The 13778-nt window shown below is 39.4% G+C and overlaps 1 protein-coding gene across 4 annotated transcripts in view; it reads left to right on the top strand.

Moving 5' to 3' along the window:
- Tbc1d5 (TBC1 domain family member 5) overlaps positions 1-13778 on the top strand; it is a 449388-nt gene that overhangs the window by 324266 nt on the left and 111344 nt on the right. For all 4 annotated transcript variants that reach the window (XM_026790055.1, XM_013354327.2, XM_026790054.1 and 1 more), the window contains one exon: positions 8086-8192. In XM_026790055.1, the coding sequence (XP_026645856.1) occupies positions 8086-8192 (107 nt within the window). The remainder of the gene's footprint in view (positions 1-8085; positions 8193-13778) is intronic.

Below are 13778 nucleotides of genomic sequence, written 5' to 3'. Positions count from 1 at the left end.
GGGGGGTAAGGGGAGATGGGGAGAGAAAAGTGAGAGGGGGAGGATGGGGGGAACTTGGGGAAACGGGATGATTGGGACAAAAGTTTTATTCTTATCACTTCCTTCTTGTTTATGCTTTTGTTTCTAGGTGGTGGTTGTAATGGTGGCTTGTTTTATGGTTTAAATTCCATTTTTCTTTTTAATAACTAACCTAATGCGCATGCGCGCACGCACACACACACACACACACACACACATGAGTAAAGTATGATTTTTTTTTATTTATTAAAAATTTTCACCTCCTCCCATCCTCCCATTTCCCTCCCACTTTCCCCACTCCCCCTCCCCCTCCCTCTCCAGTCCTAAGAGAAGTCAGGGTGCCCTGCCCTCTGGGAAGTCCAAGGCCTCCCCTCCATCCAGGTCTGGGAAGGTGTGCATCCAAACAGACTAGGCTCCCAAAAAGCCAGTACATGCAGTAGAATGAAAACCTGGTGTCATTATCATTTGGCTTCTCAGTCGGCCCTCATTGTCAGCCACATTCAGAGTCTGATTTGATCACATGCTCCATCAGTCTCATTCCAGCTGGCCTTGGTGAGCTCCCATTAGATCAGTCCCACCGTCTCCGTGGATAGATGCACCCCTCACGGTCCTGACTTCCTTGCTCATGTTCTCCCTCCTTCTGCTCTTCATCTGGGCCTTGGGAGCTCAGTCCAGTGCTCCCTTATTTGAGATGTTGTCTTTCCTGCTCCCATATCCACCCTTCCTCCATCTCAACCATCCCGTTTCCCTAAGCTCTCCCCAATCCTCCCTTCTCCCTTCTCTCTCCCTGTCTCCCCTTCTCCCTAGCCCACCTCCACCCCCGTGCTCCCAGAAGTGTGATATTTCTCTGTGTGTGTGTGTGTGTGTGTGTGTGTGTGTGTGCATATATAATGTATTCACCAAACCATTTTAGTCTAATTATTTTCTTATGTTTGGACCTTTGAGCTCCATTCCTTGTCTTGGGTTTTTTTGGGGGGAGGGGTTATTTGTTTGTTTTTTATTTATAATCAGAAGAACATGCTGGAATGTGTTAGAATGTTCTAAAGTCCCTGTTTTCTTTAGCCATTACCTGGCTTGCCATGTGTGGCAGTTCTGTCTTCTCTGTGTCTAGCATACTCTTCTTTTTTATTATGTGTTGGCTTTCTGCTTTCTCCCCAGCCACTAGCTGTCTGTATGCAATGCTTCCATCTGTCCTACCCAACAGTTTCTGCTTCTGTTTCCACTTAACAGCATGTTCGGCATCATACTGTAGCTGCAGAATTTCAAATACAGATTGAACTTGTCTTTTCTAGAAAACCTTTAGCAACCTCAATGATTAAAAATAAAAGTTCTAAAACTACATGGCAGTGCACATCAAAGCTTGTCAAAGTATAAGCCGATGGCTCAAGTATATTTCTAACTGGCTCTTACATCTTAAATTAACCTATTTCTATTAGTCTGTGTATTGCCACATGGCCACGACATTACCTCATTTTCTGCATGTCTTGTTTCCTCAGCAGTTGGTTGGTAGTTGTCTGACTCTGCCTTATTTCTCCCTGCATTCCATTTAGTTTTCCCACCTACATGTATTCTGCTCTGCCATAGGCCAAAGCAGCGTCTTTATTAACAGAGGGGAATCCCACATCAAATTCCAGTTGTTGTTAAAGGAGTCCTATCGTCATGTACTCCCTGACTCCATCTCTCGTCTGGCATAAAATAGAATAACCACATCAGAGACAGACTATTGTACCCTCTCAGTTACTAATACCACCATATCACTTTGCAGTTTATCTTAACAATCTTTGAAAACTTATCAAATTATCTGTTAGTGCATGTTTGGTGTGTGTGTCTGTGTTACACGTGTGGGTTTACTTGCCCATATGGAGGCAAGATGTTGAGATTGTATGTTTTATTCAATTTTTTTCTCAATTGCTTTTTCTACCTTTTTTGCCGGGGGGGGGGGCGTGGAGGGGGTAGACAGGGACTCTCACTAAATCTGAAGCTTGCTTACCATTTCAGCCCTACTAGCTCTCCAACTGGGTTCATGGATTTACCTCTCTCCACCTCCCAGGACTGGGGTTTCAGGTGCATACGACCACCTAGCTTTTGTGTCTATATTGAGGATCTGAACTCTTTTCCTAATGCTCATACATTAAGTATTTGATTCGCCAGGCTACCTCATCAGCTCCTGCGTTGTGTTTTCTTAAGAGAAGTTTCAGTTCATAGCAAAAGACAGAAATTTTAGTATTCATTGGTCTTTTGCCTCTACACACATCTAAAACTTTTTCTGCTGTCAGCATCCCATATGTCTAATGCATTCCTTAGACTCTATAAACTGGCATTGACCACTCAGCATCACCCTAAATCCACAGTTGACTTTAGGATTCAGTCTTTATCACCTATAACCAATAGCCCTCATGTCACTCAGAAACACCTGACATGGGATACTTTGATAAATACAACTTTATTTTGACTCACATTTCTAGTGGTTCAAGTGCATAGGTTAGGGAATACCAGTGATTTATCATGCTAGAACCTAATGACAGAAGCAAGTGAAGAGACAGAAGTGTGCTTTCAGGAGCCACAAAAGGGAGAGAAAGTGGGCCAGTCCAACAGGCTGTCCGAGTCACTCTTATGTTGCTATGAAGCGACGTGACCAAGGCAATTCTTATCTAGGAAACATTAAATTATGGTCTTGCTTTATAGTTTTGGAGGGTTAGTCCATGGTCATCGTGGCAGGAAGCAAGCAGGCATGGTTCTGGAGCAACACTGAAAGCTTTACATCCATTTTGAGGAAACTGTAAAATTCCCGTATGCTCTGCTTTCCCGTTCTCTGTCTTGGAAACTCTGGGTCCAATATGTTGTCTCCATTGTTTTTTCTGGAAACCCATAAACTTTTCTATGCTTCGATGTCTGTGATGTCTGTGTGAGGGTGCCAGATCCCTCGGAACTGGAGTTACAGACAGCTGTGAGGTACCGTGTTGGTACTGGGAACTGAACCCAGGTCCTCTGAAAGAGGAGCCAGTGCTCTTAACCACTCAGCCAGCTCTCCAGCACAAGAATGCTATATACTTATAGTGGCTTAATTTAGTAATATGCATTTAAGTTCCTCTACTTTGTGCTTGCCTAATTTGTACAAGGTACTTGGTTCAATGCTAAATAATACTGTTATCTGTTGACTTATATACCATAGTTCATTTATCCTTTTACCACCTGTCTGGAGGATAGCTTGATGTGCACTGTGCACAATAAGACTTTCATGTAGTTTTCTCCTTTCACATCATTTGACCTCAACACCCAGTGTCCACTCAGTACTATACCTCTGTTTGCCTGCAGGTATTGATGGTGGTAGCCCTGGCCTACAACACATTTCTGTTTAAGGAGTTATCCCAATCCTTACACCATTACCAGCCAGGTTCTTTGTTGCAAACACTATTCTTCACTTCCAGTGAATATGAAGAGAAATTTGAGACTGTTCTTAGGATTGAACTCAGTATTTTAAAAAACCAAACAGGAGTTAAATTAATATTTGTTGAATAAATGAATGAATGAATGAATACACAAATCTAACTACAAGAAAATGATGCTGTTAGCACTTATTTTAAAATATTTCATATGTATATGTTTGTGTGTGTGTGTCTGTCTGTCTGTTTATCTGCATACACATGTATACCATGTCATCATCAACAGTACAGTTCTCTTCTCTCCTTCCACCATGTTTATCCCAGGGTTCAACACCAAGTCATCAGAAATGGTGGCAAGGCCCTTCCCTTTTTGCACATCTAAAATATAATCCATATTCTATCTATTTCCTCTGACAGTCGTTATTCCTGACTAAAGTATTATTAAGACCCAGTAACCACAATGAAGTAAAAAATGTCCCATGTGGTCAGCCCTAAATACCTATATATATGAGCAGTATTAAAAGGACTTGGCTGATAGTGTGTGTATGTATGTATATGTGTATGCGTGTGTGCGTGTGTGCGCGCACGCACGCGCGCCTGAGTTCGGGTGTCCACAGAGGCCAAAGGCAGTAGTTTCTCTGGAGATAGAGTTACAAGAATTTGTAAGCCACCTAATGTGGGTACTGTCTACTGTAATATTAGTAAGGGTTCCTAACTACTGAGACATCTCTCCAGTCCCCATTGTTTTTAGTTTTATATGAGGTCTTTGATTATTTGTTCTGTATGCCAAATCCATATATAAATATAAGTTCTTATGCCAGTTTTCAAATACTTGCTGCACCTGGCTTTTATATGTTAAGGACATTTTTTAGTGTCTATTTGTGGATTCTGTGAAGTTGAAACAGTTTTTAGAAGCCATCTGCAATGTGTCTTCTTTTTCTCCTATATATAGACACCCTTGTCATAATGCTGTCTGCTAAAAGTGGAGGAAAACATTGGACCACCAGTGAAGGCCAAGGGTTTCATTTCAGCAGACTGTCAGGAGCCCTTGGCCTGGGTGCATTGCTGTTTACTCTGCAGCACCATGTCTCATCTGTGGAAGGGAGTGCATGGGCAGGCTGCTTTTCTAGAGAGCATGGGTTGTTATGGGATGGACATCCAATGATGGCGGGTTTCCGGTCATGCTGTCGGTACCTGAGGGGGTAGCTGTTATTCTGAATTTAAGGACATTCCAGGAAGCCATTTTGGATTTTGGTAATTTTCCATCTGCCTTGTTACTCTGAGAAATTGTGTCTCCATACAAAATTGAATAATTTGGAGAAAAATATTCATAAATGTTAGTTATAGGTAGCCAGCAGTGAGTTATACATATGTATTTATTTATGTTGCTTTCAAATTTCTCTGTGTAATCACATCTCTGCTTAGATTTACTGATTTGACTGCGTTTGTTATTATTTCTCCAGGGAAAGCTATACAGCCCAATTTCTTCAGACCACTTTAGAATAGTTGGGGCCACTTTACTCTGTGTGAAACTGGTACTGCTCGATGGAGAAAGACAGTGCCTGTGCCCCTCGCTAGACATTCTAGATAGACTAGGGTGACAGCCTGGGTACACTTAACTACACAGATGCTGGGACAAGGGGTGACAGGGAGACAGCAAAGGTACAGAGGCTTCTTTGTTATTAATGGCTCTTCCTCAAAGAAGTCTGTGTACTATTAGAAGATACCTAGCTCGAAGAGTTCTAGGAAAGCTCTTTGTGGCTTTTTTTTTCTTTAACCAATGTGCATACAAGAAGAGCTTTTTTTTTTGTGATCAAGTATGATGGTGCATGCCTTTAATCCCAACACTCCAGAGTTGTAAACATGTGGGTTTCTGTGAGTTTAAGGCCAGGTGGTATAAGCTGGTTAGTGATACGGCAAAAACATAAACAAAAAAAAACTGGAAAATAAATTAATAAAAAGTGCAGTGAGTGCATTTGAACAAAATGTGTTAATGCATCATTGTGCTTTAAAAGCAAAATACTTAAGTGACACTGAGAAGAGCTGGTTCAGGGAAGGTTAAAATTAACCATGTCACTGCAACCTGCTTTGGTAGAATAAGCACTGGATAAGGAAAAATACTGTGTTCATCTTTTGTATTAAACAAAAAATTACTATAAAGAGCAAAACTTCTGGGAGAGGTAGAGTGCTTGCCTAGCATGTATGAAGTCCTAGGTTCAACAGCACATGCTATGAAAAGGAAGAAGGGAACATGAGAGCTAGGGAAGGAGGGGGTAAAGAAGGAGCAAAACTAAACTCTTAGTGTGTCAGATTCCCGCAACTTTGTTCTAAACAAGCTTCTGTATTTTTTTTACATGCCATAAATTGGGCATAGTTATCCAAGTGGGACTTAAGTTCAGATGAAAAAATGCAGATTTTTCAGTAGTAATTTGAATATGGTGTGAGTTGAAAGTCTTCCCTGCTGTTACAGCCTTAGTTTTGGTATATCAGTAGTCTGAGGATCGGGCATGTAGTGATGCTCAGAAAGTGTTGAGTGAGATGTGTATGAGATGCACGAGGACATTGCTAGCATCTTCATTTGTCCTCCAAGGATAATCTTAACATGTTATTGTCATGCCTTCTACACTTTGTAGATTCTCATAATGTCAGAGGTATGTTAACAGCATTATTGTGCTAGTCCTTCCAAATAATGCCCAGTTATATACAACTATTCTAGAGACTCGGTAAGATTGACCTTTCAGGGTACTTAAGCTATCGTATTAGAGTAATGATGTTAAAAGACTTAGTGTTGATATTTGTATGCATTGTATCATTTGATTTCAAAGCAATATTTTTTAAACAGCTTTATATAACTATGTAGAGTACAGACCCTGAATTTCAAATCATGCTACACCAAGGAATCACTGTGTGATTTGAGAAAGTGATTTACCCTCTCCAGGTATCATCCTTTGCATGTGTAATACAAGGGGAAATATCCTATGTGTATATAACATGAGATAAGTTCTGAGCCTGTGTTCTTGACCCAAAGCCTTTAGAATTCATCATCTCAGTGAGATCGTTGTTGCCTTTATGCCATGGATTGTCTCCAGAACAAAGGCTTGTTCGTTGTTGGCTTCTGTGTCCTGTGTTAGCTTGGGACCATTTCAGAGCGGTCCCTTAATGAGTCATTGCATGGCATGATGCGAGCAGTTTTATCAAATCGGAAAGTTGTTAAAGAGGTTCCTAACAGACGTCAAGTGTCACTTCAGGCCACTTTAAAGAAGACTCAAATAGGACCCCTAGATTCAAGTTTGAGCACTGCAGCCAAAATATGTTCCACAGACCTCTCTGCCTCTCTTACAAAATGTGTAAATGTAATTTCCTGTCCAGGTACTAAAGTTATCATTAGAGCATTTGAGAAAATAGCTTTTTGAATTACCGATCAACTGATTGCCTGTTTTTTTTTAAAAAAAAACTTCTTCACCTTAAATGAAAACTGCAGATTAGAACGTTACACTACTATATCCTAGCTTTTTAAATTTCCAGATAAAAAATGGCAATGGGGAAGGGAATGTGAATGTGGAGAAATGAACAAATAAGGGGAGTCTGCAGAGACAGAGAGCAGGTAGGGTAAGTGAGCGCTCTACAAATGAAGGCAGATGTGTGAAATTACAAGCTGTCAGAGCAGTGGTGGGAATGAAGAAGATAAAGCAGTTCCGTACACAGCGTAGGGTTCCTCATTCTTCCCAAGGTGCTCTCAGGAGGGAGCGTGGCAGAGAGCTTCCTCAAGAATTATCTTTTTCAGCAGCAGGAAAAAAATCTAAAGATCAAGATTTTCCTGATTATAATCAATATTTTATTTGTCTTATTTCCCTTAAATGAAAGTTATTTTCCTGTAGGACATTTTTCAAGTAATGTATTAATAAATAAGGTTTAGTTACAACTATAGGAAATTTTCACACAGTCAGTCTTGCAGTCATTGCAGTCCACGAAACAGGTGTCCTTGATGGGCCAGCTATAACTACAGTAACAGACAGGTAAGAAATGGAATACTTTACACAGACCGGTCTTAAAGGTGTGTTTAATAATTGTACCCATAATTAGGTTGATTTGAAAACAGCTTGCAGAATGAAAGCTGATCATGGAAGATTTTCACTTTCCTCCCCAAAGAAATCCTGTATAGATAGTCCTAAATTTCTTCTTACTTTTAGAAAAACCAATAATTGTAGAAAATTGTATTTTTAGTTTTAAGTTGTGTGATACTCATATAATATAAAAGGATGAGAGCATGGTGTGAATTATGAAGCATAGTGACCAAGGTGAGTGGTATTATATTAGAACATTCAACTGCTTCCCCATTTACAAGGTTCTTGTTACTAATTTCTCAGCAGCAAAGCTAAAGGTATCTATAAATATATAAATAAATACATATAAAGCTATCTATGTGAATGACAACATATTTTTAAGAATCTATTTATGGTGCAAATACCCAGGACTGGGTCTGTACCTCTTTCTTCGACTGGTACCTGTGTTAGATTATAGGTGAGATGCACTGATCCAGAGAGCATTTGAGGAAGAACTCTCCTCAGACAGACTTCTGTTAAATCACCTGAGTTACTGCATCACTTGCTTTGACTCTCAGTTATTTTCTTATATCCACCATACAAACAATATTGTGTCTGAATCCTTTTTCTCTCTTATTTAGTAATTTCTAGTAACTACCAGACCTGCCTCGGCCTTCTGATGCATTATCCACTCATCGGAGACATACACTCACTGATCCTTAAAGCTCTGTTCCTTAGAGACCCAAAGGTAAGCTTTTCTTGGGGAAATGTGTATGTATAATTTTAAGTTCTCCATCTGACTTAACTCCTAATGATTGTTAGAAGTTGTATTCAGTAGGCATTGTCCTGAGAATACGCACTTAGCCAGTGCCCATGTTCCTCAGCAAGTCATCTTCACCTCCTGCTTTCCTGTTAGCTTAAGGGAATAGTTACACAACTGCTTCTTACAGCCAGATTTCACTATCTTTGATCCCATCACAGGGGCTGACTTATTCCAGTAGGGCTTCTGGGCCATATGACGATCAAGAAAAAAAAAAGCCATGCGAAGGCCTATAAGAACTTACCACAATATGGAACACTGAATTGTATTATGAGTATATATATATGGATATATATTTTATAGCTTATAAATAACCTTATAAAATTTCAGACAGACCTCAACACTGATTTTTCTATTTGAATGTAAAGCAATTCATCAAAATTTCTTCATATTTCACAGAAAAAAAGTGTGCTCTTTTACAACTAAATAATGTTCTTGAAAATAAGAACATTTAATGATATAAAAAAAATTGTGAATCCTTGCTGTTTTTGAGCCAAACACAAATATTGGATGAAGAGTAATAGAGAAAGCTTCAAATGCAAGTGTCAGAATGCCAGGCATTGGATGGTAATCCCAGCCTTTGGCTCTTTGGAAATACTCCCAACAGTCATGTTGGCAGTTGTCAAACTGTCTCTGAGTCAGTCAGTCTGTCTGTGAATTCTGTTGCCAAAGCTCTGCCTGTTCATCTTGAGTGTCCAAGTTTAATAGCAATCTGATTCTAAAGGATCTTTTACCTCTCTGTAGTTGCTGACATTAACTTATCTTTGAGTCTATTTCCTATTCTGTCTTAGAATTTCCCTTATGCCTAATCTGCTTTTTATAGAAGTATTAACCTTTATAGCATTTCTATTACACAAAACAATTTTTATTAAGCAACAAAATATAATCTGATTTCTTTGCATAAGGAAGTACCCATTTTTAGATATGGCTTATAAATACCATTATTCGTATTTCTATTTTTATCTTTATACATATATGTAAGTTATATATACTCTGTAACTAAAATCTCCACAGAATGATCAGGTAGCTATGGAAGTTGCAAAGATGAGTTGCTATCCATGATGAGTTTTGATTTCCAGACTTAAAGCACATTCTGTCAGCTCAACATTAGGAATTCTTAGGAGCAGAGTGTGGGAGATTAGTTAAATTTCAACTTCCTATTTGTTTTTAAATAATATTTTACTAATTCTTTGGTAATTTCATATAATATATTTTGCACATATTTACTGCCTTCCCCAGACTCCTCCCAGATCTATCCTTATCTCCCTGCTCACCCAACTTTGTGTCCTCTTTTGTTTTCAGTCCGTCCTGTCCATCTGTGCCGCCCAAGTACCCCCTCCCTGTGAAGATACTCCCTCGAGCCTTGTCAGCTACCAGCTTTCACACCCATAAAGACAATGGCTCTCTTCCCCAGAAGTTGTCGTTGCCAATAGCTCCTCAGCTAAGATGGCCTTCCTGCTCACCTTTCCCTCCATGTGGAGATTTTGTCAGCTTGTGCATGTGCAGAATGTATGTGTGCTGTTCATATGTACAGCTATGACACTGCATCTGGAAAACACTGTTTTGCTATAGTCATCCCCCACCTCTGGCTCTTACTCTTTCTGCCCCCTAATCCCCTGCTCTACTATGATCCCTGAGCCTTAGAGAAGAGGGTGAGATAGGGAGATCCCATTTAGGTCTAGGCTTTCCTCCGTCTCTTATTCTCTACTTGTTGACTAATTGTGGGTATCCATGTGTCTTAATTATAGTTTCTACTGCTGTCATAAAATGCCATGACAGAAAAGCAAGTTGGGTAGGAAAGGGTTTATTTGGCTTACCCTTCCATATTGCTGTTGATTATTGAAGGAAGTCAGGACAGGAACTCAGACGTAGCAGTATCTTAGAGGCAGGAACTGATGCAGAGGCCATGAGGTATACTGTTTACTGGCTTGCTTCCTCTGGCTTGCTCAGCCTGCTATCTTATAGATTGGACCCAGGACCACCAGGACAGAGATGGCACCATCCATCATGGGCTGGGCCCTTCACAATTTATCACCAGTTGAGAAAATGCCTTACAGCTAGATATTATGTAGTGTTTCCTCAACTGAGGCTCCTTCCTGTCTGATGACTCTAGCTAATGTCAAGTTGACACACAAATTCAGCCAGTACACCACATTAATCACCATCTACAGCAGGAAGAAACTTCTCAGATGTGTTTAGAATGGGCATATCAATGTCATTAATGACCCATTTTATAGCATGTGCATTTAACAGAACAATAGTATGATCTCTCTTGGGTTCCAAGTCCTATCTAGCTGCAGGTTATTGGCTCTGTCTTGTGGAGTCAGTCTTAAATCTAATCAGAAAGTGTTTGGTTGCTTCTATGTTTGTGTCTTCTTGTGCCAGCCTAGATCCTATTGTAGCTTGCATGGTTCCCAGCTAGGTGGGATTAATAGTTACTTTTCTGCCTTGGTAGCATATCTAGCACCTCCCAGCAGTATGAAAGCTACCCAGTAGGGATTAGGCTTCTAGGTTAGTGCCTGCTTGGTTTTCTTATCTGTTGTCTTCAGCAATAGTATGTTACCATCAAGTTCTGGAAAGTACAAAAGCAATGTGAATAGTGCGTGAAACCTGGGGGTCTGTAGAATCCCACTGGCCAACAGTTCCAAACGAAGTAATCCATTCTTGGGAGCTGGCTTTGTTTTCTATCTGTGCTATCCTGGTCTACAGAAGGAGTTCCAGGACAGCCAACGATATAATGAGAACCTGTCTCAAAAAGTAAAACTAAAAACAAAAGAGATAGAGGTTAAAGTAAAGCCACATAAAGATGAAAAATACACAGAGAGTCTGGATACTGTATGTTATTATGTTCTCTTTAAATTGTTTGAATGCTGAGGAAGGAGCAACAGCTGCTAAGATATTTGCTTATAAATTCTGCTGAATTAGCTTTGTAGATATAACAATACTCATAGATGTCTATTATGTCCATTTGATTTATGGGTTATTTGATTCCAAAGTTTTTTTGTTTTGTTTTGTTTTGGTCTGGATGACTTGAGAGTGTGGTATTGAAGTGTCAGTCTGTGCTTTTAGATCTAATAGTATTTCTTTTATTAAAATAGGAATCCCTCTGATTGGTGCATAAATATTTAGAATTTTAATATTCTCTTGGTTCATTTTTTTCCCCTGGATAAATATGTAGTATCTTTCCTGATCTCTCCTGACTAGTTTTGGTTTAAAGTATATTCTCCAGATATTAGAATAGCTACACTTGCTCTTTCTTATTTCTGTTTGCTTGGAAAGACTTTCCCTATCCTTTCACCTGGAGACGGTGTCTGTTGTTGATGCTGAGGTGTGGTTCTTGGGTGGTAGGGCCTGGGATCACCATGACAATGTATCATCTCTCTGTGGCAGGACCCAGGATACTTCACCATCCTCAAGAGGAAGTGTCTGGAAGTCTCCCTATGGGAGAAGTGGCTGCTGTGAAATTGAGCCTGGGTTCCCTATTTGTTGGGTTGGCTTAATAAAGAAAGAAATGATTATTGCATCATAACTTACCAATCTTAGTTAATTTTCCCTAGGTAATAGAGTATGCTTTTAGGAGTCACTCACCCAGTTTCAGAATTTTTAAACTAAATCCATCAGTGTTTACTAAAGGAATTTAACTACCCTTTCCTGTTATGTGATTTTTGTAGAGTAATTTTTATTTCAGCAGGATATAATCAAACAAGTTGTACAAGCATTACAAACTAAGATTCAGGTTTAAAGAGAAAAGTAATAGTATATATCTTTAAAGGAGGAACTACTCAGCTCTACATTCAGAATCTCACCAAAATCTCCAAAAGGTGGGACCATAACTGGTGTTTCTGAGCCTTAAGAAAGTGGGACTGGAGATGAAGCCGTGTTTACAGACTTCCATGAACAAGTCTGTGGAATGATGGTATCCATAGGGAAAGTAAAAAGCTCTTTACCCATAAGGGCTTTTCTGGTGGCTATAAAGCAAATTGTAATGTTGGTTCATTGATATCACCTTGTAGACTTTAGAAGCAACCTTTTCCACACTGGGTGTGCAGTGTGCCTATGGGAGTCTGAGCTAGAGACTATAACATAGATCAAAGTTAGCAGTTCAGATCTGTAATGTTTATTGAGTTTTGATATCTTTTGTAACATTTAGAAGTTGAATAAAATTATCTCTGATGACCCAGCTAGATCATCATTTGCCTATAAAGAACTGATTTCTAATAGGTTAACACTAGCCCTATGCTACAGAGGTAGAAAGGAAAGAACCTGATAGTCTGTGTACTTCATAGAAACGCACAAGAGCACATTCTTCAGGCCATGACTATCAGTTAGAGTCACAAAAGAGGCCATTTATGCTAAGGGGAAAATGGGAAGAAAAGTCGAGTTAATGCTAGTCTATCCTAGTCTCCAGAACTCCAGGCATCAAAGTGCTCTTTAAAAAAAACTAATAGTAACAATGAAACACTTACAGTGCTTGTCATTCCTGGTTCAAGTAGATCAGAGTAAATACACAGGCATAGAGACATCAGCTATTAGAAAGATTTAAGCATGAGGTGTGCTTGTCTTTGTTCTAACTTCATATCATAGCAGTATTCATGCTGCTGACAGATTCAATATAAATCAGCAGAAACCTTTGCCCACCTTTAGGGAAACACTTTGCCCAGTTATCATTGTCCTTAATTTCCTTGTGGAGATTGTTCTCTTGAGAATATATTCTACAACTACAGATTGAGACACCAATCTCTGCTTTGTGGGGGTGGAGTAGACTTTACTTTGGAAAGAATTTTCATATGAGCAGTTTGAAATAATGGCTCTGTAAACTGTAATAACAGAATTATAATTCATAGTTTTCCTAACACTCAGATGAGCTTAATGCCGTCCCCATAGTGAGAGAGAACAGCTCCGAAGGCTGCAAGCCTATACACCATACACGAGCTCACTAGTCTGCTTCTGGGCCTTGTATCTACTTCCTCCGTCCTGAGAGTCCTTCCTTCTTTTTCCAAAAACAAGCCATTTCCAGGTTCAGTTAGGACACTCTCCAGTTTGCGTCACTGCAGCACTTTCTGTCTTGCTTACATGGAACCCACTTTCATCAGCTGTTTGTCGGGAATGGTTCCTGGTCATTCTTCATATCATTGGTAAAGAAAATATCTCCTTCAAATGACTCTAATCTAGATAAAATTCACTTCCCTGCACATTTATGGAGCCTATATCTATATATACACAAACTATAGCCATGATATATTTTAGCTGCCATTTTTATGGTGAATCAACCCTACTACTTGACTTTAATTACTTCCTAGTTTCTTAATTTGCTGTCAGAATTCCCAGCCTTCAGATGTTAGGGACATCCACATTTTCTTCATCACATGGAACTCATGAGCAGATTTCCAAACATAATCCACTAAATGAAGTCAGAAGGATAGAAGGAGGACAGTCTGAAAAATAGGAACTGATTAAAAACATTGTTCTAGCTAGTAGTTCAAATTTAAAAAAAAATTTAAATTCAATTAGAAA

This window comes from Microtus ochrogaster, unplaced genomic scaffold (assembly GCF_000317375.1).
Source record: "Microtus ochrogaster isolate Prairie Vole_2 unplaced genomic scaffold, MicOch1.0 UNK40, whole genome shotgun sequence".
In the NCBI taxonomy this organism is placed as follows: Eukaryota; Metazoa; Chordata; class Mammalia; order Rodentia; family Cricetidae; genus Microtus; species Microtus ochrogaster.
This window is presented reverse-complemented; position numbering and strand designations above follow the sequence as displayed.